Source organism: Radiomyces spectabilis (assembly GCF_025331425.1).
Source record: "Radiomyces spectabilis strain NRRL 2753 chromosome Unknown BYT42scaffold_16, whole genome shotgun sequence".
Classification (NCBI taxonomy): Eukaryota; Fungi; Mucoromycota; class Mucoromycetes; order Mucorales; family Radiomycetaceae; genus Radiomyces; species Radiomyces spectabilis.
In genome coordinates this window covers 544,250-569,889 of record NW_026251941.1, presented here as the reverse complement: position 1 = coordinate 569,889, position 25,640 = coordinate 544,250, and the positions used below count along the sequence as shown (strand labels likewise).

The 25,640-nt window shown below is 43.9% G+C and overlaps 6 protein-coding genes across 6 annotated transcripts; 3 read left to right on the top strand and 3 right to left on the bottom strand.

The window, feature by feature from the left end:
- The first annotated feature begins 251 nt into the window (after positions 1-251).
- Positions 252-2,202, top strand: BYT42DRAFT_587925 (uncharacterized protein). Its single transcript, XM_051570220.1, has 7 exons — positions 252-512; positions 583-664; positions 844-1,147; positions 1,239-1,327; positions 1,409-1,528; positions 1,601-1,698; positions 1,792-2,202. Exons 1-7 carry the CDS (start codon positions 292-294, stop codon positions 1,979-1,981), a joined length of 1,104 nt encoding a protein of 367 aa, XP_051418928.1. The 5' UTR covers positions 252-291; the 3' UTR covers positions 1,982-2,202.
- Positions 2,203-2,645: 443 nt separating this feature from the next.
- BYT42DRAFT_504794 (DNA polymerase family B-domain-containing protein) lies at positions 2,646-7,117 on the top strand (the record flags this gene model as incomplete). The annotated part of the gene is made up of 20 exons (XM_051564991.1): positions 2,646-2,808; positions 2,879-2,947; positions 3,004-3,083; positions 3,146-3,256; positions 3,322-3,570; positions 3,629-3,720; positions 3,790-3,950; positions 4,014-4,141; positions 4,200-4,314; positions 4,379-4,549; positions 4,608-4,889; positions 4,981-5,187; positions 5,270-5,421; positions 5,493-5,609; positions 5,669-5,792; positions 5,869-6,032; positions 6,112-6,559; positions 6,623-6,739; positions 6,803-6,861; positions 6,926-7,117. 20 exons carry the CDS (start codon positions 2,646-2,648, stop codon positions 7,115-7,117), a joined length of 3,201 nt encoding a protein of 1,066 aa, XP_051418927.1.
- Positions 7,118-7,538: 421 nt separating this feature from the next.
- On the top strand, positions 7,539-8,574 carry BYT42DRAFT_587923 (uncharacterized protein). The gene is made up of 3 exons (XM_051570219.1): positions 7,539-7,807; positions 7,875-8,139; positions 8,201-8,574. Exons 1-3 carry the CDS (start codon positions 7,720-7,722, stop codon positions 8,250-8,252), a joined length of 405 nt encoding a protein of 134 aa, XP_051418926.1. The 5' UTR covers positions 7,539-7,719; the 3' UTR covers positions 8,253-8,574.
- Positions 8,575-10,168, bottom strand: BYT42DRAFT_587921 (legume-like lectin family-domain-containing protein). The gene is made up of 9 exons (XM_051570218.1): positions 10,006-10,168; positions 9,823-9,941; positions 9,664-9,748; positions 9,482-9,588; positions 9,322-9,420; positions 9,134-9,250; positions 8,999-9,065; positions 8,856-8,920; positions 8,575-8,789 (listed from the first exon to the last, which is right to left on the bottom strand). The coding sequence occupies exons 1-9, from the start codon at positions 10,130-10,132 to the stop codon at positions 8,643-8,645; spliced, it is 933 nt and encodes a 310-aa protein (XP_051418925.1). The 5' UTR covers positions 10,133-10,168; the 3' UTR covers positions 8,575-8,642.
- Positions 10,169-14,685: 4,517 nt separating this feature from the next.
- Positions 14,686-15,013, bottom strand: BYT42DRAFT_648878 (uncharacterized protein; the record flags this gene model as incomplete). Its single annotated transcript, XM_051572751.1, has 2 exons — positions 14,942-15,013; positions 14,686-14,872 (listed from the first exon to the last, which is right to left on the bottom strand). Coding segments are annotated over exons 1-2 (216 nt in total), but the record flags the coding sequence as incomplete, so codon positions are not given.
- A 335-nt stretch (positions 15,014-15,348) lies between these two features.
- BYT42DRAFT_540347 (armadillo-type protein) lies at positions 15,349-25,030 on the bottom strand. The gene is made up of 15 exons (XM_051565542.1): positions 24,841-25,030; positions 24,481-24,761; positions 24,305-24,416; positions 24,149-24,225; positions 23,879-24,083; positions 23,705-23,795; positions 23,430-23,639; positions 23,068-23,344; positions 22,739-22,985; positions 22,288-22,664; positions 21,563-22,223; positions 16,236-21,500; positions 16,031-16,166; positions 15,820-15,962; positions 15,349-15,750 (listed from the first exon to the last, which is right to left on the bottom strand). Exons 1-15 carry the CDS (start codon positions 24,898-24,900, stop codon positions 15,694-15,696), a joined length of 8,199 nt encoding a protein of 2,732 aa, XP_051418923.1. The 5' UTR covers positions 24,901-25,030; the 3' UTR covers positions 15,349-15,693.
- Positions 25,031-25,640: the final 610 nt, after the last annotated feature.

Here is a 25,640-nt window from a genome sequence, read left to right as displayed (position 1 = left end):
TAAATATACTTTTTTTTTTGTGATTGCAACTTTTTATAGCTGTTTTCTATAATGTTCTTTAGTTTTTATGGGTGTTGTCGCATTTTTTGTTCGGTTTGTATGAAAAGGAGGAGCATACAACAGATCAGGGGTCCCACTTTCGGTCGTCGGGTGTGATGGACTTGTTACAAAAACCCGGGATTTTTTTCTGGGTCTCAAAATCACTCGTTCCATCACGTTTTTCCAAATCCCCTTCTTTCGTTTTCTTTTTTTTTTTTTTTTCTTGGTTGGTCCCTTTGTTCGCCTTGTAATATGAGCCGAAAAAACACAGCTGAAGACGCCTTTCCCGACGACGATGCTGCCAACACCGAAGTATTGGAAGGCGGCAACCGTAGCATCATTATGGGCATTATAAGTCAGATGCGGAAAGACATGGATCTGTCGCGTGTCACTTTACCGACCTTTGTGTTGGAACCTCGTAGTATGCTCGAGAAAATCACCGACTTTATGAGCCACCCCGACTTATGTATACAGTAACTGTCGAATTTATCTCTTTGTCGTCACTGCCAGTTAACCATTCACTGAAATTTTCTTTTGGTTTAGAGCAAGTCGAATGACCGATCCTGTCGAACGTTTTGTGGCCGTGACCAAATATTTCCTTTCAGGCTGGCATGTAAAAGCAAAGGTGAATGTTGTCCTGATTATGGTTTTCGACCAGTTTCTCTTTTTTCCCTCTTCTGTCCTCTGTTATTCTTTGTTTTATTTTTTCAATTTTTTTTTTTTTTTTTTCTCATGGGATTCGCCGTTCCGAGGGATTGTCACCGGACCAAATCAGAATATTAACAATTGAAATAACAATGGTAGGGTGTAAAAAAACCATACAATCCAGTTTTGGGCGAGTTTTTCCGCTGCCAATGGCGGTTTGATGACGGCACCGAAGCTTCTTACGTCGCCGAGCAAGTATCGCATCACCCTCCCATTTCCGCATATCACTATGAGAATCCCAAGCACGGTATTTATATCCAAGGAGAAGCACATCCGAAAGCCAAGTTTCTCGGAAACAGTGCGGCGACGATCATGAAAGGTTACTCCCGAATCACATTTGCCCATCTTCACAATGAGACTTACGATATCACGAATCCTAATGTTTATGCAAGAGGCATCTTATGTAAGTTTGAATTGATCACTGCGCATTATGGTTTTTTTTTTCTCATGAACATTGATTCTTTTTTCTCTGGGTGATTCTAATTTTGATCTAGTCGGTAAGATGATCATGGAACTCGGAGATCAGTGCATGGTTCGATGCGTGACCAGTGACCTGGTTTGCGAACTGGATTTCAAAACAAAGGTACAATCGGGATCTTTTTTGCGTGGGACATCCCCCATTGTCCAATTGTTTGCTTATCGGATTTTCTCGGGACCCCTGTAGGGATTCTTTTCCGGTCATTATCACGGTGTGATTGGCAAAATCAAAAAGGAATCAACAGGTGAAGTCTTGTACGAGATTTCGGGCACTTGGGCCAACGAGCTTTTCATCAAATCCACAAAAGTAAGTGATCGAAACTAAAACTTGAAGCGGAGAATCTCCGAGATCTCAACCTGCCTTGTTTGGGATATTTAGAGTTCCGCCAAAGAATCATTTTTCAATGTGAAAACAGCTTCGATTCATGCAAAACTGGTTCAGGATGAAAAAGATCAAGAACCACTGGAATCCAGACGGTAAGTATTAATATCAACTTGGTTGCAAAAATGATGATATCATTTGGTGTATTTTTTTTGTACTGATTTTTATTATTTTCCTTTTTTTTTTAGTCTGTGGTCAAAGGTCACAGCCGCCATCAAGTGCAACGATATGGATACTGCGACCGAGGAAAAAACGCTCATTGAAAATCGCCAACGAGAGGAAGCTGCGGCTCGACAGAAAGAAGGTGTTCAATGGAATCCGCGATTCTTCCGACTAAATAAGAATGAAGAATACGAATTCAAGGAACAGACTCCGTGAGAAAACGGGACTCTCACCCGTCATACCAGAACATCTATACAATAAACTCTCATCCGGTATACCCAACTAATTTCTGTGTATCTTTTGCGTCAGTGTTGTTGTTGTTGCCAGGACAATAATTGAAATAATAATAAATTATCCTGGTTCAACATAACGATATCGCTTCAAAAATTTACAACAAAAAACAACAAGATGAACAAGTTGTGTTTTTTTGATGCATGTCCATCAACTAATTACAGTCTGATCAGACGTATTGTTATTCCTTACCTAGTGAACGAACAATCCGTTAAATTACTTTGAAATATACAAAAAAGTGCTCCGACAGGTTCCAGTTATAATTCGCCCCAGAACTACTCGGCACAAGTCGTTATATCATCCACAACTTTATGAGCATGGCAGTTGCCTTTTTTGAAAAAAAGCTCCTCAATGTTCCAGCAAAGCAACGAAGATTAGGAGAGATCGGCTTTATTTTTTGGATGCTGTACAATAGGGCGGCTGCATCCTTTGCACTATGATCCGTCACGTGATACCGTGTTGGAAATTTCGAGGTCAAACTTTTTTTTTGGACGCGTTTTTGGCAAGAGCGCGTTCAATTGCAGTCCGTCCTTGGATTATAAAAAAAATGGCATCTCAATCTGTGGACGCTCTTGCAGAAAACAACACCATGCAAAACGATTTACAGTTGTCGACGAATCCTTTCGTGCCTGGCGCATCGAGCAAGAAAAGAAAGATCGGCCCTCTCGGATCGCAGCTGAAAAAGCAGCAATCTTCTGCGTTTGAAGAGGAACTGCAACTGCTTGAAGAACAGATGGATATCGATATCAAGAGTGAGTCTAACACAACCTACCATTCCCCAATGACCACTTTTTTTTATTGATCGTTTCTTTCTTTATTCAGCTGAAAACACAGAAGCTGTATGGGGTCGGGCACCCATGCCTGCAGTGAATCCTGCAACGGAGAAGCTCGGTAAGCAGAAAACGCCAGATCAGACCGTGGCGCAGCTAACGCATCTCGGTCATTAGTTTTTCAGCAGATCGAAGCCGATGAGTACATGGATTATCAAACAAGAAAACCCGTCATTCGCTTTTATGGTGTCACAGAAGTAAGCAAAACCTGGATCTTTCCGAGGGGAGCGAATATCGTTGACTCTAATATTACCATCAGCATGGAAACAGCGTCGTGTGCCATGTTCACGGTTTCTTGCCCTACTTTTACTTTCCAGCACCCGTGGGCTTGCAACGAACACATCTACCTGCCGTCAAAGCGTCACTCGCGGTATGTTTTTAATGATCCACCACATTCACATTTGCATTGGCTGACTGAGATGGACACTTTAACAGTCTGCCGTTGGCAATTCGAATGCTATTGCCGACGTGACCATTGCAATGAAACAAAGCATCTATGGATACCGTGGGGAGTCCAAGTCGCCTTTTGTAAAGGTCACTGTCTACGACCCAAGGGACATCTCCAAAGTGAAAAATTGCGTGGAACGTGGTGTGCAGATCCCTGGATTGGATCGCATGTGTCAAGCCGACACTACTTTCGAAAGCAATTTAGCCTATCTCCTTCGTTTCATGATTGATTGCAAGGTATGATTATCCCTACTTGTTACAATGTTTTGTGAAAAGCTCAACCTTTCAATTGCAGGTCACTGGTTCCAATTGGATCGAACTACCTGCAGGCACTTATTCCATAGTAGAAAACCCTGTGTCTCATGCTCAAGTAGAAGTTCGGACAACGTAGGTGCCTTTGATTGCAAGGATGAACTCACAAGAGCGAGAATTGGTAATAACCCTTTCTTGTTACAGGTATAATCAGTTCATCAGTCATGCGCCTGAAGATGAATGGTCCAAAATGGCACCCTTGCGCATCCTGAGTTTCGATATTGAGTGTGCGGGAAGAAAGGGTATTTTCCCCGAAGCAGAGCATGATCCTATTATTCAAATCGCTTCGGTCGTCAAAGTACAAGGTAAAATCTGTGAGGGATATTCATGCAAAAAGGACCGATGCTGATGGAATATTGGTTTTTTAGGCGAATCCAAGCCATTCATTAGAAACGTCTTTACTCTCAACAGTTGCGCGCATATCGTCGGCTCTCAAGTATTATCCTTTTATGATGAGCGCGAATTATTACAGAAATGGCGCGATTTCGTCACGGAGGTATGTGATTGACTGTCTTGCGAAAAATAACTTGCTCTAACCTGTGTACCAAATTTAGGTGGATCCTGATGTTATCATTGGATATAACATCAACAACTTTGATTTTCCCTACTTGCTGGACAGAGCCAAACATCTGGGGGTCGCCAAATTCCCCTATTTTGGCAGAATCAAAGGTAATGTCGTGGACCCCTTCATTTGGCATGTGGAAAAGGATCGACCTAATATGCTGGGATACAGGTCTCAAGACGGAAGTCAAGGATACCAAATTCTCTTCCAAAGCCTACGGTACGCGTGAAAGCAAATCTATCAACTTGGAAGGTCGATTGCAACTCGATTTGCTTCAAGCAATTCAACGTGATTACAAATTGCGTTCGTACACTCTGAATTCTGTTTGTTCTCACTTCTTGTGTAAGTTTTTCAAAACCGGAATGATGATACTGGGACAATACTGATAGTTGAACTCTAGCGGAACAAAAAGAGGATGTTCATCATTCCATCATTACCGAGCTGCAAAATGGCAACGATGAGACACGACGTCGTCTGGCTGTGTACTGTTTGAAGGATGCATACTTGCCTCTACGTTTGATGGACAAGTTAATGTTGCTTTTCAATTATACCGAAATGGCGAGAGTGACCGGTGTTCCGTTTAATTACATTCTCGTACGTGGACAGCAGATCAAGGTTGTCTCCCAGCTTTTCCGTAGAGCACTGGATCAGGATCTCGTGATTCCTGTCATCAAGTCTGAAGGTAAATTACTTGGCTCGTTTATCTTTCTCTTAAAAGAGATATAGTCTCGTTAACCATCATTCGACTTGTTTTATCTTGCTGTATTCATTAGTCACGGAAGAGCAGTATGAGGGTGCCACCGTTATTGAGCCAACCAAAGGCTACTACGACATCCCTATTGCCACACTCGATTTTACCTCTCTGTATCCGTCCATCATGCAGGCTCACAATCTCTGTTACACTACGCTTCTGACCCCCAGCGTTGTGCAACAACTCAATCTTGTCAAGGATGTCGATTACGTTGTGACGCCAAATAATGGTACTTTGCTCTTCTTTCTTTTTTGCAATAGTTACCCTATGTACTTACACCGTCATATTAACTGCCCAATTTTTGTGCACAGATATGTTTGTGAAAGCGTCAAGAAGAAAGGGATTGCTTCCCGAAATTCTGGGTGACCTTTTAGCCGCTCGTAAACGAGCCAAGAACGACTTGAAAAAAGAAAAAGACCCTTTCAAGCGCGCTGTTCTGGATGGCCGACAATTGGCGCTAAAGGTAACTCTACTTATTTCGCGCGAGCACAAGTGGTCGATTCTAACCCTGACCACCAATACGTATCGTGACAGATCAGTGCCAATTCGGTTTACGGTTTTACCGGTGCCACAGTGGGAAAACTGCCGTGTCTCCAGATTTCATCCAGTGTCACAGCGTATGGTCGTCAAATGATTTTCAAAACAAAAGAGGTAAACTGAATGTGTCCCGTTTCCTAACGCTGACAAATATCTGATGAGTGGATTTATAGACCGTGGAGAGTCATTTTTCTATTCGCAACGGTTATAAGCATGATGCCAAAGTTATCTACGGTGACACTGATTCTGTCATGATCAAGTTTGGCGTTGACAATCTGGAGGAAGCCATGAAACTGGGTATGTGTATTAAGCGGCTGAGCCATCGGTCTGACAAAAGATCCTGAACTTGCTGATTGATTTAATGTCGATACAGGTGAAGAAGGCGCTAAACTGGTGACGAAGGAATTTATCAAACCGATCAACCTTGACTTTGAGAAAGTGTACTTCCCTTATTTACTTATCAGTAAAAAACGCTATGCCGGATTATATTGGACGAATCCCGAAAAGTACGATAAATTAGACGCCAAGGGTATTGAGGTAAGCTTTGAAGACATAAAGATGTGTTTGTTTTTTTGGGGGCATGAATACTAAAATGGATCAACTGCTGTTATTGTAGACTGTGCGTCGTGACAACTGTCGTTTGGTGCAAAATGTGATTGAGACATGTCTTCACAAACTCTTGATTGACCGAGACGTGAACGGAGCGCAAGAGTTTGTCAAACAAACGATTGCTGATCTTTTGCAAAACAAGGTGGATCTGTCACAGTTGGTGATTACAAAAGCTTTATCCAAAACGGACTATGCTGCTAAGCAAGCCCATGTGGAACTTGCCGAACGTATGCGACGACGTGACGCCGGTTCCGCTCCAGCACTAGGCGATCGTGTCGCCTATGTGATCATTCGCGCAAGCAGTAACACTCCGGCCTACGAACGATCGGAAGATCCCATCTACGTGCTGGAAAATAATATCCCCATTGATACAAGATATTACTTGGAAAATCAACTGTCCAAACCTTTGATCCGTATTTTCGAGCCTATCCTTGGTGACAATGCCCATTCTTTATGTGAGTTGTCTTTTTACATTTGTCGAGGAATAATATGACCAAAATACTGATCAAACACTTTAGTATCGGGAGCCCATACACGAACTGTGAATATCGCCACTCCCAATACGGGTGGTTTAATGAAATTTGCGGTGAAAAGTGCCACATGTCTGGGTTGTAAAGCACCGTTGCCCAAGGGCGGTAAGTAGCCGAAACAACTCACTTTGTTCATTACAATGTAGCTTACTGGCTGGCTTTATGCAGATAATTCGGCGGTTTGTAAGCACTGTCGCCCGCGATTAAGCGAGTTGTATATCAAACAGGTACGTTGACGGCATGCAAAACAGCCGCTTCCATTGTGATAAGCTAATGTGCTACTGCCCCCAGGTTTCCACGGTGAATGACTTGGAAGTCAAATTCTCGCGCCTTTGGACCCAATGCCAGCGGTGTCAAGAGTCGCTGCATCAGGACGTTATTTGCACGAACAACGACTGTCCAATCTTTTATATGCGTAAAAAGGTACAGAAAGATATGCAAGACGCGTCATCACGTCTTGAACGTTTTTCGTACGACTGGTAGAACCCAGATGATTGAACCCCATCGTAAAAACTATTCATACCTCAAAATTTAACTGCATCTCAAAAAAAAAAAAAAGAAAAAGCAAAAAAGCCATGTAAAATCTTACCTCATTCATTTCCGCAAACCTCTACATTGTAGCCATTATGAAAATATAGTCAGCTTTCTGTATGAGATTCTACATCTCGCTTATTGTGAATCAGTAACCTTAACAAACCTACGGAAACTGTGTGTTTTAATCCGTTTATTTGAAATCTATTCAACTATGGTGAATAAGAGGAAGCATTACCTCGGTAGAAGAAAATATAGGAAGATAAACGTGGCGAGATGTGGGGGGAGGGGAGAGAGCAATTGCTTATTAAAGTAATTTATTCTTGATATCCACGCCACTTGCAAAGCAGCAAAATAATTTATACAAAGTTCTGACAGTTTGGAACAAACAAGAGAAAGTTTGAGTTTCTTGGCAAGTGCTATGCTTCTTTTTTTTCGCTTCCTTTCTCTCTTATTTTTTGAAATACCGATATTGGCGCCAACATCTCGCCTCTGAAGAAAAAAGAAAGAAAAAAAAAAGTTTGGCCCACAGCGGGATTGTATAGTGTGGAAAAATGACCAAACGACGATTAGACGATGGCGAATTGGTCAATGTCCTGAAACAAAAACAAAAGGAAGATCCGTCATTGAAAGCTTACTATGGTACTGTACAAAGAAGCCTCATCAACTCATAACAAGAAGAGTATTTAAAGTAACCCCAAAACTACAGCACAACAGACATTCCAGCGTCTCATGCAGGCGCAGCGACCGACGAATGGATCATTATCAACCTCAGAACCGTCCTACTTCTTCTTCAATAATGCTCAAGCTAAAACAACACCCTATGCCATGAACGGTGCGGGTCCATGTTATCGCTGTTCTCGCCATCCTTCAAGTGATCGCTGCGCGTTTTGCGAACAACTCATATGCGCAAACTGTGCCCAAACTTGCCATAGCTGCCAAAACCAATATTGCACCACTTGCTCCGTGATAGAGTAAGTGACATTCTTTACCCGAGCTAGAGGAGTGGTTTATACTGATATAAAGGAATCCCAGTTATTCATCTTCAATGGAAGCGGTGTTTTGCCTCTCTTGCAAAAACTCATAAAACGCCTTGTCATTTGGAAGACTACCAAAGGAATTGAACAAAAGATCATAACCCGACTCTTTTGTGTCGTACCAAAAGGCCATGGATACTCTACCTATCCTTTTAGCATATGTAGTGACATTTACTTTCATCCGAACCCACCATTGCCTCGTTACACTTCAGGCACCTTGTACAGTATTTTTTTCTTTCACGCACATCGTTTCAAAATATCCTCTTTATCTTGATTAAATCTAGCTTATGTTTCTCTTGTTCAACTTATTCCCGCATCAAGTGCAGCCCGCGTCCACTGCATCTGTAGCTTATGGCAAGTGAAAGAGGGTAGGGCTCAATTGATCAGTGACTTTTTAGCGCTTTTTATTTTTCATCAGAAAGGTCCCAATTGGACATTGGTTAAAAGCGTTTGTTTCTGTTGTTGCTCTCATACGCACGATAACCCACAAAGAGCACACCCACCAAACCAGCAGCCAGGATGAGTTTAAAAAGGAAGCTGAAGAACCCGCCGCCCCTGCTCTTGCTCTTTGGTTGAGACTCCTTGGTCTAATAACGAACGTACATTAGCATCCGTCTATTCCCATCGTTTACCCTTTTTTTTTTCTCTTTTACCGCTGGCATTTCAATAGGTTTAGGTGATAATTTCTTGGTGGTAACACTGATAATATCATGCTCATCTGTCGAAAATAAAAATCAAAGTAAGACTTGGTTTCCCGTTTTTCTTCTTCTTCCCAACAATGATTTGTGATGCTTACCGACAACTTCACCGGTGTGGGCAGTAAAGCCCAAATAGATTTGATCCGGCAAGTTTACTTGAGGCACCTAAAAACATCTCCCAGGTAAGAGTCCCGCTCGTATTCTATTCGTTTTAAAATTGTCTTCAAGTTTACCTTGAAGCATGTATCCCATTCTTCTTCTGCTCGCCATTGAACTTGTAACTCCAAATAGTTGTTCTTGTAGTACGTTAATCGCCCTTTGGTTGGAAACTGCTTTCCTCGGAAATCCGCCTATCGTAAAATCCATCCAAATCAATGAGATATTCGTGATGAATGATTTCTCCCATGAGCCGCCATCTCACCTCACATCCAGCGAGTTCCGTGTCGCGACCATCTTTGCCATTGTCATAAGGTTGCATACCGTTACCCAGCATACTACTGATGTAGGGGAATGAATGTCGCTGTAAAAGAAATCGTTAGATAGTATCCACAGAGAATGATCGACCGAGGATTCCTCCTTACGTGAGCTCTCTCATTGTCATAGGTATCGAAAAAGATACCCAAGCCATCAAATTTATCCACCGAGCCAAAGACAGGGCCCTGCATTGTTCTTTGCTTGGATAACCACACTTCGATTGAAACCCCACATATGAGAATCCAGAAGTGACAAGCTTTTTTTCAAGTAATATACAAAAAACAAGTACCTGCAAATCCGTCACCGTATAAATGGCCTGAAGGTCCGTCCACTTTGAACTCAAACTCCACCTCGAAATTATCGGCGGTCAGAGGCTAAATGGTCCTCATCGTAAGCATTCGCGGGTTACGGGAGCAGCATTTCTTCTTTTTTTTTTCGCGCAACTTACCAATCGAGACCAAAGGTAACCGCTTTGCGATTGTTGAAGACTGGTGAGACGAACATGACGGTTCGTATTAATCACTGCATCGCCACCAAAGTCGAACCATCGGTTTTGAAGATCGTCATCTATCACGGTAGGAAGTGAAACGTGAGCAGCATGGTTCGTAGAAAACTGGATAGAATAGCTTGCCTATATAGGGCATGGCGATGGAGTGGGTCCTTAGTACCACGGCTCCGCCATTGGCACGACCAACCTGTGCAAGCACAGTGGTTATTAATGTCAACAACAGTGGTAGGACGAGGTATCGAACAGTCATTGCTGGCAACAGCAGGAAAAAAGGAATAAGCAAAATTCAAGCCAATGACTGGGTTTTGCTATGCACATAGAGATTGCACATAATGGGACTGTAAATTGAATTTAAGTGACATCACTTAAATTTCATTTTTTTGGTGATGTAGCTTATGTGCATTTGCGATTTTTTATGCACATGAATGAGACTCGACAGTGACAGTATTGCTTTGAATTATATTATTCTCAAAAACAGCTATGATATATGATGTTAGTTGAGAGGTTATAGATCAATTTTAGTGGGCAATAGTTACCAATTGTATGAAAGAAGCTTATGATCGGTTAGATCATAGAACCTTCTAAATATACCTTTATGAGCGATGAATAGTGGCAGGAGCTTGGTTCTATGTCTTGGTTTTATAGTCACCAGATAGAAATGACTTGACGTGAGCTGAAAAGGATAATCGGATGAATGGATGAAGGAAGAGAGAAAAATGGTACAAACAAGATGCTTTGCTGCTCACTATAAGTGGCAATAGCAATGTTGTAAGTGTTGCATGCAATTAAAGCACAGTAAGGAATTTATAAACCATAAAGCTTGAAGGCGTTGAGGTGCATCAGTGCTGTTCAATGTTTTAGAAAGTTTTCGGGCAGCGTCCTTGCCGAGAATACTGAGATAGTAATCCAATTTATCCTTCAGATGGCGCAGCATATCTGATTTGACGAGCTGCCAACACTGTCCATTGCCGTTAACGCTATGTGCGATCGCCTGAATTCCACAGTTTCCATCTGTTCAGGACTAAACACCCGAGAGGTAGACTTGCGACTGATGGACGAATGCACTACGTTCAAGTGACTACCAGTCGTTGAGTATTCACTTTGCTGATAAGTTCTCTTCTCCTTGAGGTCGCCTGCCTTTTTTTTTTTTTTTTTTTTTTTTGGTTAAATATATTATCATACAACAAGATGAAGTATAATAAGGCCGCAAGCCCTTGCCATCCATCAACTTATCGATGACTTACGTTTTTGAGTGGAGAATTAAGCTTCCCAAGTCAATTTTTTTTGTAGCGATGAATGCGATCGAGTGTTACTGTAACTTGTATATTTGACTAACGTCCTCCAATGCGTTGGCCTTTCGCCTATGTTATAGGCCTTTTGGGTATTCTCTCGTCAATATGAAGCAAGCAAATCATTAATGTTTCCATTTTCTGTATCGATTGCCGTCTCATCGAAGGGTGGGATGATACCGAGCGCGATCGCACCATTACTGTATAGTGTGTCGGCAAGACTGATGATAGTATACTAGTGCAGGTTACGAGCTGTATCATATGTATCCAAGTTCCTTCATAATATATATTTAATCATGAACGACTTTGAAGGTTTAATGTATATAGATGGAAAACATGAATTGTTGTAATGTATCACAAATAGCATAGGGTAAAAGAGTCAAAACGGAATTGTTGCCGGTCTACCGTAATGGCCTGACTGTTTCCACCGCATAAAGCAATTTAAAAAATGAAAGGCTTCATAAAAAAAAAAAGAGAATAGTGTGACGGGAGTAAGAAGTTAAACGGAATTGTTGCCGGTCTACCCGAGGGCCTGACTGTTTCCACCGATTAAAGCAAGTTACAAACAAAAGCTGCGCACTTATGCTCGACGGAAGGCTTCCGGTCTGGAGTCGAGCTGGCAGCCAGCTGCCACGTAGGCCTCTAATATACGGCGCATGTTGCGGCCAGCATTGACATCGCGGTTCCAAAGCTATAGAAAAAAGTTTTAATCTGAAACTGTGTGAATGAGGCAGGTTATAATGTTCACTTACAAGTGTTCTCGGTTCGTCTTGCCCTGACTCGCATGGAAGGCATTGCCGAATGGGATACACATTGGTGCGATAATCGTTCGCCGCTTTAAAAATACCACTTCATCAGTAAGAGTAAAAGCCTGATGTAACCAAATAAAAGTACTCACGAACTTGTTGGCGATCTGGACACGCGCAGGTATGATGAAGGACTTGTCCCTCATCATTCAAGCACCAGCGTCGGTTTTGTACTCGTCCACGCACAAAACGAGTCCCTTTTTGGCGAGTTCCTGTCTGACCCGCTGCCAAAATAAATAAAAAAATATGAATATGTTATGTCACAAGCGCATCACCAAGAAGAAAAAGTACCTTGACAGGAAGTGGGGCCAAGCTTTTGACCGAAGACTTGAGGTCAGCGTCACCAAAGGCAATGATGACGGGCCTGTGGTCAGGCTGGAGACCTGATCATCTTCGGATTGCCCTCCGCTCTCGTTTCCGCTCGGCGTTGTCGAATTTATGAATCCATTGGAGCGGCTACCACAGAAGTGTCAACAAAACCAGCTATGACATTGGATGCATCGACTCACCATACCCAGCGTAGGAAAGTTCCCCGTGAGCCTTTCCGTGATGACATCCATCGTTCGCTTTTGGGCTCTTTTCAAAACAGCTCGATGCTCTCGATGCTTGTAATGTGCGTTGAAGTTGAAAAGCCTATAAAAAAACATGGTTTTCAATACCAAGACCATTATTTTGTTGTATTTTATCCTACCTTTACCTCGTACGCACACGGCTCAATGCGTGTATAGACACCTGGAAGCCTGCACCTACATGACGGAAGGGGGGGGGGGGGGAAGGCGGTCAATTCGTTGTATATAGGCTGAATCTGCGACACTTCTATCTTCTTCTTCTCCATTTGCGCAGCCCAACGGAACATGGACGATCTCCTAGCAAGTGATACTGTTAATAGAGGCCTACAGAAACGTATCCGTCCGCAAAGGCAAACTTACTGGTAATATCCGTTGTTTACGGAAAAGGTATGCTGCTGTCGGAGCTCCCTTGTGTTGAGGTCGTCATTGGTATCGACCGCGGTAACCATCGATCGGATACCTGAATGATATTGTAAGTTGTACTTTTCCTGCTAGAATCTCTGACGAAATAATTACAGTACCTGGATCAATACCAATGACTCGAGATTGCTCTAGCCGTTCGGAGGTCAGTCCTCGGGGCTCCTTCGACAGACGGGTGAGAATATGGTGCCGATTCGATAGATCGAACTGTCGAGGAAGTAATTGAAACTCCTTTCGAGAGGAAGGCGAGAGGAAGGCAATGGGTCTAGGAGTAAAAAGCTTGTAAGCTTGGTCATGCTAGGAATTTTGAGACGGTATTTCTTACCACGGCCACGGACAACAAAGCGCATCGAGATCATAACCCCGTCGGATTGAAAGCTAGGGTCAAAGATCGGCGGTTGATTGCGGATATTCGCAACATCTATCGTATAACAGAACGTTAGGTTGAGTCAATGCTTGTAATTAATATAATTTACCTTGATATCTGCGCCTTTTTCTTTGGACGATGTCTATGTTGAAGATCTCCTCCCAAAGAGCTTCTCTCGTGGCACCATCATGAGAGACACTGCTTCGAAATTCAGCTGGAGTGAGAAAGACCCTCGTTCCCTCCTGCCAAGTTGGTATCAAAATCATTGTTCTTAAACTCGAGATGAAAACTCACTGATAATCTCTCTGGGACAGCTTCATTGGCATCATGGGCTTCTCGGAGGATTCCAATAAACGGTGGTGTCGACTGGCATATGACCTATCGAATCAAAGTACAGCATTAGTTTCATGCATACGAAATAGCGCATTCGTATAATTACCGATTTGATGAGATGCAATGGGAAATAGACACCATAGCTTTCCACCAAGTGCATTTGCGACACCGTGCAGCCAGGCCGAAAATCGCAAGTATGGGCCAGGCTCGAATGGGGAATTCCCTCTTTCTCAATGCAACCCATATCATAATAAAACATTACTACCCATTCCATATCACTCGATAGAAAAAGCAGCACTTGTAGTATCTATTTCTACTAGTCCATCAGATTATCGAGCAAACAGCCCTAATTTTGAAGCGATGACAATGCTTTTATTGCTGTTGCATTTTACTGCTATTCTTGAATTTTATATCATTTAGTAAAGTGCTCCTTTGTTCTTTTTCACGATGAGTGCCGCCTCGTCGCATGTAGTAGGAAGGCTCCTTTTCTGACCGGCTTGCGATCCTTCCGAGTTGCCACAAATACATATCTAAAGACCGTACCATGAAGGGGTCAGTGTCCGTGCAACTCATCACAAAGAAAAGGGTGACTCACATTTCCGTCGTCGTCAATCTGAATCTCCTTGTCAGCATCGTCTTCATCGTCACTGTTGTACTCCTCTTCCTTCCCCTTGACGTCAGTGTTGTGCTCATTGTCCTGAGAGTGTTCAGATGTACCACTGGCTTCCAGTGTGCGAGCTACTGTATCGCGACATACACGGCTAGCTTTGATCAGAAGCTCGAAACCAGCTGTTCTATACGCGTGTTGAGCTTCCCGCTAAATAAAAAACAAAAAAGAAAAAAAGAATAGATGTTTCAGTTTAATCCATGCTGTTGTGTTGTTCCTTGTTGCGAACTTTTTACCAGAAGCTTCATTTCCCGGTATAAAGGTTGCCAAACTGTTGAATGATAGACAATCCTATGCGTGAAAAAAAAAATTGAGTGGTGATATTCCATTGCTGTCCACTTGAAATACTTACGGTGCTGCAGGCGGCAGCTTTGCCTGATCATTGACTTCTTCCAAGAAACGACGCTTCCACACGTTGAACAAGAGTCTGGAACTAGTGATAGCGGCACCGATGGACCAGCCAGGGAGATTATTGCTGTGCATGCTCATAAAATCATGGAAGCTGGGTTCGTCAACACGGTCAACGTACTTTTGGACTTCTGTAAAAATGAAGAAATCGGTAGAGGTGAGAGGATGAATCACGATAACCTGTGTGGTGAGCAATGTACCTTCTTGGCCAGGATAAATATGGTCATCCATCTTGATAGTTTAATGAGAGGGAAAGAGGAAGAGGAAGAGAATGAGAATGAGAATGAGAAAGAAAAAATTGTCAATTCGGCATCCTCTTATTTAACATCTCAGAAAGTGTTCATTGTCCAGTTTTTCCTCACACTGTTTCTCCCACTGTGTCAGCCATCCCTATTCTCCTGATTTGCACTCTGTATGGATCATGCATATATGAACGTTTGTTTCCGTGTCTTGGTTCATTCTTTACCGTGAATCAAAAATAGCTCACGTTTGCAAAAAGTTATTGCATGGTACAAAAACGTTAATAATGTGTGAACAAATTTTACGATAAAAATTATGACAATGGAAATCAAGTTTACACAAATTTGATAGACAAGAGCCAAGGAACCACTTTTTTATCTTTATACATGTCTCTTCTTCATCTTAGTCTGCAGCTGAATACGAAAAGAGATCATACTTTTTCCCGACCAAGTTTCGAGCAACGGTTCAATGAACCGCAACTCGAGCGATGGTGCAGCATATAATTACCATTGCATATCTTCTTGATTGTGCTATGAGTGATTTGAAGGTTAGGTAAACTTTTTCAAAAATTGTCATGCCCGGTAGATCATGCGAGGGCATGCAAGAGACGGGAAAAATAAAGGCCATGAATGAAAAAATGAAATTTAAGCTCTTAATGATATACACAGTTCTGAAGAATGAAAAAGGAAATAAAAGAAGATGCATCTAATGATTATTTGCGTGTACGTGCGCGTTTACGTCTAGCCGCCGCTGCCGGATCAACCACAGCCTGTCATCATTTTCAGTATTAGAACCGATGATTGCTGTAAAAGAACGTTGATTGTTTTTCTTCGCTTACCTGTCGCGCTAACCGTGATTTACGGTCTAATTTGGATTGTTTCACTTTTTCTCGAACTTGTTGATAGGTGGCAAAATATGCAGTAGGACCGGCCTTCTTTTGAACCAAGTTTAGCACTTCGTTACCCAATTGCTTCAACTCGTCTAGAAAGCACACAAGATTAGAATGGAGCTGCCCCCCTGAGAATACCTGATTTACATGGTCCACTTACCAAATCCAGGCTCCTTGGTCGCCTCGTCATTCACAGTGCGATAAATAACCGCAATCACAGGTAAAAGATATGGTCCCAATTCCTCGGTTTCTATCGCATTGCACATGGCAGCAAACCATTTAAAGATGGAAGCTCGCTGTAAAAACAAGTGTTTCCTGTTAGTCGCTTTTTCCTTTCTTATTTTCCGTTCAGGTTGTAGACTTACCAATAAAAATCCTTCTTTGGTCTGCTTCACAGCTGCACCACGCGCAGTAAAGGATGCATTGCGGAATAACCAGTTCAAAGATGGTTTGTTCACTGCGGTTTCGTCTTCATTGTTACCCGCTTCTTCGGCTTCGGTAGAGTCTTCGGTTTTGGGCGCCACATCCTCTTCGGTTGGCATGTAATAAAAGCATTTGCCGATAAAGAACAGATTCTTTACGATTTGATTCGCTTGTTCTTCGGAAAGATAAACACTCTTCAGCTGTCCAATAAACTTGGTCGCTAATTTTCGCAATGTCGCTCGAGAAAGATACTCGGAATTCTTGCCGCTTTCCACAACACAGCGCGTCTGAGGGTCAATGTGAGAAAAGTAGACACCATACAGACGAGCCGTCGAGGATCGGATCCAAGTATGAGGGTGCAGTAACATATCCTCCAGCGCGCGCCACACAGGCAGGGTATCGGACACGTACACCAATTTCGGGAACGCCTTGGCGATCTTGGCAAATGTGTTGATACTATAGTAACCCAATTCCCAGTCCAAATCCACTTCCATGCCTTCTTCTTCGGCCTGGCTGTCGTGCACCAAATCCTTGCTGAGAATCAGCATTTCAGAAAGCTTGGTGATCAGTTTCGGAGCGTAAGGACGGAATTGAGCACCAAAGGTATCGATGACGAGGCCATACACTTGACAACCGGCTCTTTGCAAACTGCGCTGCTTTGTTTGATCCATCCATTTATCCAGCAACTTGTAGATGGTTTCCATTCGATCTTCGGAGCGACGCATCAAGTTCTTGATCAGTTCGGCCGACATTTCGCGGCATTTCGACGAATCATCGTTCACCAGACGCATCACCAGTGCAAGGAACATGGGCTCAGCGTACTCCACGAGGATTTCATCGCCAAACTTGTTGATGATATGGTGCATCAACTCCATGATGGATTCACGTCCAGTTTCGTAAACGTACTCCAAGTTCTTGATAATAAAGCTCATCTGAGCCTTTAATCGACCGCGGCCTTGAGGATAATCCATCAAGAACATAAAGTACACTGAACGCGCCTGTTCGCGGATTTCTCGGGTTTGATTCGTCACCATGATTTGCGCCACCGTTTCCATGAGATCGTATACTTCCGGTGCCATGAATTTACGGGATATAATGGCACGGATCAGTGCAAACACGGTGCTCTGACGATCCGGCTCTTCCATATCGGGGCGAATGATGTTGAGCAAATACGTCAGTTGATGCTCCGTCAATTTGGAATCGTTGATATCTCGGATACAAATGGTCAGCAACTTGAAACACGCTTGAACCAACGCCGAGTGGGTATTGCCCGATGATTTTTTCACCAAGCCAAAAGCGCGCTTGACCACCGCCGGTACGGCTTCAGGTACCGAAGGGAGCGGCATGCGGATCAGCGAAGCCATGATCTTGGCCGCCAACGTCACATTGGCCGTCTGGTTCGAATGAAGCGTATTACCGACCACATCGACAAAGGAGTCGATTTTCGTCACATAGTCGGGCGAGGATAAATCAAACTTGTTGCGTCGCAGACTGGTGTAGAATAGACTCAAGCCAAAGTGGACAAATCGATGCGCATTCGTACGATAGTGATCCACCGGTTCCGCCACGATACGTTTCATCTGCACTTCGAAATTCTTTTCCTTTTGTGACTTTTGGACCTTGATCTTGATTTGCGGTTTCAGGGTGTCGACATTTTCCGAAATCAGACCGTAAGAAAAGTTCAGCAACTCCTCGGAATCGAATTCGGGATTGCGCACCAATCCGTTGGCCACGCGTTTTAGCAGATCATCGACTTTGCGCAAAATCTTGAGACTTTCAGTTTCCGTCATAATATCCTTGAAAGGCAACAACAGCAAGCCGATATTCTTGAATCGCACCACCGTCGCCAACAATTCAAACGAAGCAGGACTGCGCTTGCTTTTCGCTTCCTTGGTTTTACCAGTCATTTCATCGGCTTCCTTTTCTTGACCGGTGAAACCAAAGATATCGTTCACCAAGACCGCCACGATGTCTTCAAGGCAAGGATCCAACTGACCGGGATGCACACGAGGAATCGTGTCGGCAATCAACGCATTCACGGTGTATCCCAGCACATGCATTTCGTAACCGCGAGTCAACGACGTCTTGAGCTCCTTCACAATGAACGAAAAGTAATCGGGGCCCAAAAATGCATTAATCTTCAACAGGGTTTCGCGCACAATATCACGCACGTCCTGAGCACGACTGCGGATGATCTGACAAAGTGACACCAACAATCCAGGTAGATTCAGACGCATCGATCGCTCCGGCAAGGCACGAATCAACTTGGCAATTCCCAACGCCATAGGAACACGCACCACCACTGAGTTTCTCGTCTTGTTGTTGTTGAGGTACGTATTGAGCTCGGGAAGCACCTTGGTAATCAGGATGTCGTGGATCTTTTCTGCTTGAGTCTTTTTTGGCAACACTTCCTTGCTGCTGACATCCTCTTCTTCCTCGTCTTCGTCATTTTCTCCTCCTTCCGCAGCCTCTTCATTCGCCGCCGCATTTTCAATGATCTGTCTCACGGTCAGATAGTCGATCACAACCTTTTGTCGTCCCATGATGTTTGCTGCGGCTTCGTCCGTCACTTCCACCTCGCTCAAGTCGAAATGGAAAGCGTCCAAGATGGCGGTCACGACACGGACAAAGATCTTTTCCATTTCTTCTCTTTCCTTTTTCGAAATCAACGCCAGATAGTATCGGAGAAGACGATAGTAGTGAGGCCAGGGCAAAAGCTGGGCCAGCGCCGACAAGGTTTGAATACACTGGTGGATCAAATTATGATCCATCACTCGATCACTCTCGTAGAAAAAGGCCGACAAGATAGGCATAAAGATACCGTTGATGGAGGAGGTCTTCAAGGTGCCGTTGGCGGCAATTTCCGCAAGGCGATTCAACGAACGGATACGACGATGCATTTGCATGTGATAAATGTTGTTGAAAAAGTTGACTTCTTCGTCATTGTCGCCCAGGAGTTGCACCATATCCGCGAAAATATCCAGTTCAGGGAAACTCTTGATGGACGCATTGAGGAGATTCACGAATTCCATGCGAACGAGTTCAACGCGTTCCGTCAAGCCTTGCTTGATGGCAGGATAAATGAGATGGGTGACATAGCCAAGCATCTTGCGCTGTTCATCTGCATCAGATTGCTCCTTGACGGCGACCAAGAACTGAGTCATGCAATGCGTCGCGCTGCCACGGATCGCCATTTCTTCGGCATCATGCATACAGTAAACAAATTGATGCAGCAAAGGCAACCATTGGTGATGATTGAACTTCAAATAATGATGCTCGCCGATATTGTTGAGCGCGTCCAGCATACGATCGTAATCTGGTTCTTCCACGCGTTTCGCTGAATAGGCGTTGAAATCTTGGAGCAGTTTGACGACCAGTTCCAAGCTTGGATTCACGGACTTGAAGGCCTTGAAGATGGCCAAAAGAGATTTGCGCGACGCATGCGTTCGAGATGACGAGAGCATCCATGAGGCCATGCTGTAGTACTTGTGATACACGGGCGAATCGAGCTCAAAGCCAGGGACAATGCGGATAAACTGAGCCCAAATGGTCAAGATGTGCTCCTTGGTCTTTTCAGGAATGATTCGGTTAGGCTTTTTCAAACTGGGCAGTAACAGATCGATGATGACCGCCGCTTGTGCACCGTCCTTGGTATACGAGGCTACACGGGCCACAATGCCGATTTCGCGAACCGAATACTTGCCACTGCCAAACTTGACATCGTCTTTGGATTGATTCAGACGGAACTGAATATGGCTCAGCAAGATATCCACGTACGGAAGAATCAGCTTTTCTTTGACCGTCGCTTGCCCATCTTCTTCCATGGCATCATCACAGTGATCGAGGATCGTTTCAATCGCCGTAAGGACCGTCGTTAACACATGCTCGTTGACTTTTTTGGCCGACAAGACGGCAAACAACTGAGGGATAACGCGATCATCGTAATCGACCAAAAATCGTGTGAATTCCACCTTTTCCGCCCACACCGTCAACAGAGACAATAAGGGAGTGACATTTTGTGAAGTTTCGACGGCGAAAAGATCCATGCGTGGAGAAATGAACGATCGGAACATGGCTGGGACGTAGGGTTGAAAGTTGAAGTGGCCGCTGAGCTTGAAGAATTCCACTACACGTTTCATGGCCTGGGATCGCACATCCTTTGAACGTTTGCTTTGGCCGCCGTGGGAGGGTTCCACCTCGTTGTTGGCATCTACTTCTTCCTCGTCCACCGGTTCGTCAACGTCCATGGCCGAATTTGATCGGCGCTGAGCCGCATTGATAATGTACAGTGTCACCTTCAGCAGAGGCTCCATGTAAGGAATAATGTGGGCACCCATTTGCTTTAGAATATCTTCTATCAATACGAGCACACCGTTCTGTTTACGCCAAGGAATGCTTTGGATGATCTTGTCGCCTTCCGCCAGGAAGGTGAAATCAATCACCGAACCGTTGGCGTCTCTGGTCTCGGAAGGTAACTCGACGACACCCTTGAAGGCTTCCAAAGCCAAATCGATAAAGTAACGGATTTCATTCGGGTAACAACACGCGACAGCACTAAGGATAGCTTTGCGACGAGCGTGTTTTGTGCCTTTGGCGGAGGCTTTCATGCGACGTTGAACGAGACGACCGAATAAGAGACGCATCACCACCGGCATCAATCCATCCCGATGAGCAGGGTCAATAAAATTCTGTTCCTGATTCTGGATAAATGTGGAAAGTTCGTCGCGGAATTTCACGTCGTCGAGCAAATTTCTCATGTTGTCGCCGTAAGGTTTGATATTGGGGTCTCTCCAGGTAAGAAGACATTCCAAAGCACCCTGTTGCACCTTGACATCACCCTGAGTGATCAATCGCATAAACACATCGTGGAGTTGCTGACTCTTGTAAAGGACCCGAGGATTCATAAAGGCGGCAAACAAAGCCAACCAGCCTGCCAACTTGCTTTTGGCGAGCTTACTGGATCGAGGGAGCAAACCAAACGTTTCGTTGGAAGATCCTTTTTCCAGCTGCGAGTTTTCGTGGCCTTCTTCGTCGTCCTCCTCGTCGTCTCCGGTGACAGCATCGTACTCTTGTTCAAGGAAAGCAAAGAAGATGGGAATCAAATCACGCGAATGCTGTTCGGTAACATTGGGAGTATCCTTTAGAGTCTTTAACAAGAGATTGTACCAGTTCCAAAAGTCCATATGAATGGTTTGTTGATCGCATAACTATTATAAGAAGGAATGTGAGGATCCATGTGTGAGACACTCATTCGGTATGCTGAACTTACCTTGACAAAAAGCATGGCAAAGCTGATGGTTCGCTTTTCATCCATCATGGACAAAGCCTTGTTCTCGGTATGGACGTAACTGTTGTAGGTAGGACATTCAAACGAAATATTACCGGTCTTGGTCGCCAGGCCGCTGGTTTGTTCGGGAGGTGCGGTATATGTGGCCATGACAGAGCCAGTAAACCCATCGCACAAAAGCTGTGTTTCATCATCAAACTTTGTGAGTTGTTCATACATCAGTGTCCAGTAAAGGTCACGGTGAACTTCCGAGAATGTCTTGAGAGCCGCACGAGCTTCATCCCATACGGGGCGAATATTCATGGTCAAGATGCCGAAAGCCAGGCGAGGAACAAAGTCCACGAACATATCGGGTGTGCGTCGGCTTGACGTGATGACGTTCAGTCTCTGAATTGGCTTTGTCTTGTTGCGATAATCTTTGAGGGTGGGAATCACCTCCTCCATATCGACGGCCAGTTGCACGATTTCACAATCCTCTTCTTCCCGATGTTGTTCATCCTTCTTCATCAGAGGTTGATCGTAAAGTGACAGCAGTTTGAGCGTGTATAAGCGTGTGTGCGCACGGTAAGATGAAAGGTTCGTTTTTACGACGTCGTAGACGGTGTGTAATCGATCGAGGGAAAAGAGCTCGTTGTGATCATTACTAGCGACACATTACATTAATTGAATTATCGTTGCAATAACTCGTTCATTTCCTGGGTCTTTACCTCGATCGAAGATGATCCATATATGTGAATATACCGCGAAGGACGACTTCATGATCCTTTTGGTTCGGTAACACATCTTGAAACAGAATATCATGAAGCTGTAAAAACTGTTCCTGCGACATACCGTTGTTGGCAGAAAAGGTTTTTGTCAAGGACTCCACGGACAGACCCACCAAGCAACCCAAAGCATAGTTTTTGTGACCAAGAACAAATGAGCTGCGCACAAGGGGACTGTTGCTGGACGTCAGGTACGATTTCAAAGAGTGGAACAATACCAACAACGCCGTGAACGCATCGCTGGCCGACAGCTGAATGTGAGGTATCAAGTTAAGAACGGCTGAAATCACAGTAATGGCAGAGCCGGTGGAAGAGGAAGCCTATAGAAACACAGACACCACATCAGAGAAAATTGAAAAAAAAACAAATTGGACCATGGGGAATTATCACTTACATTGGTAACATCGGTATTGTTCAAAATATCGGTTTCCTTTTCCCAGTCGTAAGATGCACTTAATGCATCTAAAAGCCCTTTTGAAATAGTCTTCTTTCCTTCCACCGTGGGGAAACGCAACAATCCTTCGGTTGAGACACACGATGAAAGCATGCCAGGCGTCACCTGGTAGGCGTCTGATACCACCATTTGTGACAAAAACAAAATGGTGTCTTCGGTTTGCGACTCGTATTGTTCAGCAGCATATCTAGAATTGGTAGAATACACAAAAGGTTGAGATTCTCTGGAACGGCATTTACCACCCAAAGTGTCAATCCCAAAAAATTTACCTGACAATATAAGGAAGAGCGACTTGAGTGAAATTGGGCCAGTTGAGTTCAGCCAAGCCCAAAAGGAAACCATAGACAAGCTTTGCATTGCTGCAGCATGTGATAGAATCCAGCAACAATCGGCCACCGGTAACGACGATATCCAAGTTACCAAAGCACAACAAACCCGTAGCTGCTCTTAATGTTTCCTTTTGCAATTCCTCCGTCACATTGTCTGCAGGGTTCTGGAACACTAATTTCACCACTTGTTGGACCCGATTGATGATGGGCTTATGATCTAGCAAAAATGTTGGATTTCAATTTCATGAGCTCCCGTATATCAAACTATTCGCTTTTTTGTGAGACATGGAAAAAAAACTTACCCTCTACACGACTGGCTTTGCGTACGGTGACGATGTGAGTGACGGTGGTCATGAGAATGGTAAGTTGTTTTTCGTCGAAAGAAGGACCCTGTAGTTGGGCATCCATCGCGTTGAGAACAATGTTGATGATGGGTGAGAAATGTTGACGGTAAGTGTGATGAAGTGTGAGAAGCGTCGTCTTGTTTAATAAATCCACTACAGCAGAAAGATCTAATCGCATCCCTTGTTGAGTCACGTTGTTCCTGTCAAATCCTTCACTCTTCTTTAATGCTTACCCAAGTCCGGATTGGATACACCCTGACAAGTTTGCTGCAAAAGTTCTTTATACACAGCTTCTCCTCTCGAGTGAAGACGATGATCCACTTGCTGTTCATCAATACATCCCCAATATACAATAATTAGCAATGAAACAAAAATCATCTTATGACTGCCATCGCTTAATCTTTTACCTTGATGCATTCAAATAACAGCATTGCAAGACCTTCGGTATACTCGCGAGAAGGTTCGGCAGATAACGACGAAAGGATATGCTCAACCATGTCAGCCAAATCTTTGCCTCTGAGCTTGCGCATCAAAAAGGCAAAAGCTTCGGCCGTGAAATGTCGGATATATGGTTTGGTGGAGTGATCTTCGCCAAGCAATTTGGCCAGCATTCTACGGTACATATCCCTGTTAGTTTTTCGCAATCCTCCATTTCCATCATCACAGCTGTTACATACTGAAAAGTCTGGCGAATGTCGGGCAGAATCTGACGAGATAGGAATTTGAAGAGATAGGCAATACAATTGAACACGCTCTAAAAACAGAGAAAACAGGAAATGCAACCATGGTGAATAAATGAAACGAACAAGTAGAATTGATTTTAAAAAGTTTACCTCCAAAAGTTTGACATCCCGATGATAAACAAGCGGCAGGACACATGAAAAGATACGAGGATAGTAAGGATAAAATTCACCTTCCAAATCCTTGGCAAGCTTGGTTACAAGACTAAACAATCGTTGCGTCAGCTTTGCACGTTTCTCTCACAGTACTGAAGCAGGTCATGACTTACTCCAACAATGCATCGAGGGCCATGCTATCTCGTACTTTCAAGTGCGTTTCGAGAATTTCGGTGATCTTGTCTTTATGGTAAACAATGGCAGGCAGTGATTTGGCGTAAGGAAAGATGTCATGGTAAAAGTTCTTAAAGTGTCTCGTAAGGTTAAGTTCCTTCCAGGATAATAAGGCTTCGTGAAAGAAGGAGCCTTGTTCGTCAATTTCATCTTCCACCAATCGAGATCGGCGGACAATGTCCACTTTTAAGCGCTCGACTCGAGTATTGAACGATTGGTACTATTGAATCGGGTTAGAAAAAGAAAAGAACTTTGGGTCTTCTCTCCAATCCAGGTGAATGAAAAGCAGGGCCACTCACCTTGAAGCGATTAGCACCATCGGTTGTGTTGAGTTCGGTAGTGGTTCCACCGTCTTTCATTGTGCGAAAACCCAAAGCGTTGCTTAGCAATGAAGAAGGTATGGAATCGCAACTAGCTTGTATAAAGCAAGTTCAAGTTCGGACGAAAAGAGACGATGAAAAAAGCAATGCTCAATCCTCGATCCAAAATGTTGATCGTTTCCCGATCTAAAAATTCAACTGAATTTCGCATTTGACAGATCGGACTGCTCTTCCCGCCTACAAGCCACTTATTCCAAAAATGTGTGCGGGGATTGAATTTCCGCTGCCAGCTTTTTTGTGGCGTTACAAGAGCTGATAGTTTCTTGGGCTGTCTACCTTATTTGATTTACCTTATATGTGTGTCTTTCCAGTCCCTCGACGTATACAGATTTTCGGGTCTGAATAGCTTTTTCAAGCATCAGAAGAGATAGAAGGTTTTTCATGCCACGTTTTGTCGCACTGGGCGACGAATGTGTAAAGCACAGGTGCGGGAACAACTTGATCCAAGGGTCAATTCTGATTTGCTTTGTTTCAGCCGTTTACCGGCATGGACACGGTCCCTTTATGCCGTCCCACAGTTATGTATTTTGAACACCTCGTCACTCCTCCATCGATCAACCTTTGTTGAGCAGTGGGTGTGCGGAAATTTAAAGCGCCGCCACGATGAGTGGGATTGCTTTATCATCCCTTTCCCGCTTTAAAAAGCGATAAAAAATGATTGCATTTGGTCGGATCCATTAGATAGCATCTCTTACAGGATGGATAACAAGAAAAGAAGT

Coding starts and splice junctions, on each gene's coding strand:
- BYT42DRAFT_587925 (XM_051570220.1), top strand. CDS start 292: ATGAGCCGAAAAAACACAGCTGAAGACGCCTTTCCCGACGACGATGCT. Junction 1,328..1,408: donor AACTGGATTTCAAAACAAAG/GTACAATCGGGA, acceptor GGACCCCTGTAG/GGATTCTTTTCCGGTCATTA. Junction 1,529..1,600: donor TTTTCATCAAATCCACAAAA/GTAAGTGATCGA, acceptor TGGGATATTTAG/AGTTCCGCCAAAGAATCATT.
- BYT42DRAFT_587923 (XM_051570219.1), top strand. CDS start 7,720: ATGACCAAACGACGATTAGACGATGGCGAATTGGTCAATGTCCTGAAA. Junction 7,808..7,874: donor GTCATTGAAAGCTTACTATG/GTACTGTACAAA, acceptor CCAAAACTACAG/CACAACAGACATTCCAGCGT. Junction 8,140..8,200: donor ACCACTTGCTCCGTGATAGA/GTAAGTGACATT, acceptor AAGGAATCCCAG/TTATTCATCTTCAATGGAAG.
- BYT42DRAFT_587921 (XM_051570218.1), bottom strand. CDS start 10,132: ATGACTGTTCGATACCTCGTCCTACCACTGTTGTTGACATTAATAACC. Junction 9,749..9,822: donor GTTACCTTTGGTCTCGATTG/GTAAGTTGCGCG, acceptor AGGACCATTTAG/CCTCTGACCGCCGATAATTT. Junction 9,066..9,133: donor AATGGGATACATGCTTCAAG/GTAAACTTGAAG, acceptor AGATGTTTTTAG/GTGCCTCAAGTAAACTTGCC.
- BYT42DRAFT_540347 (XM_051565542.1), bottom strand. CDS start 24,900: ATGAAAGACGGTGGAACCACTACCGAACTCAACACAACCGATGGTGCT. Junction 24,417..24,480: donor GCCCTCGATGCATTGTTGGA/GTAAGTCATGAC, acceptor ACGATTGTTTAG/TCTTGTAACCAAGCTTGCCA. Junction 23,345..23,429: donor CAAAGCCAGTCGTGTAGAGG/GTAAGTTTTTTT, acceptor CATTTTTGCTAG/ATCATAAGCCCATCATCAAT.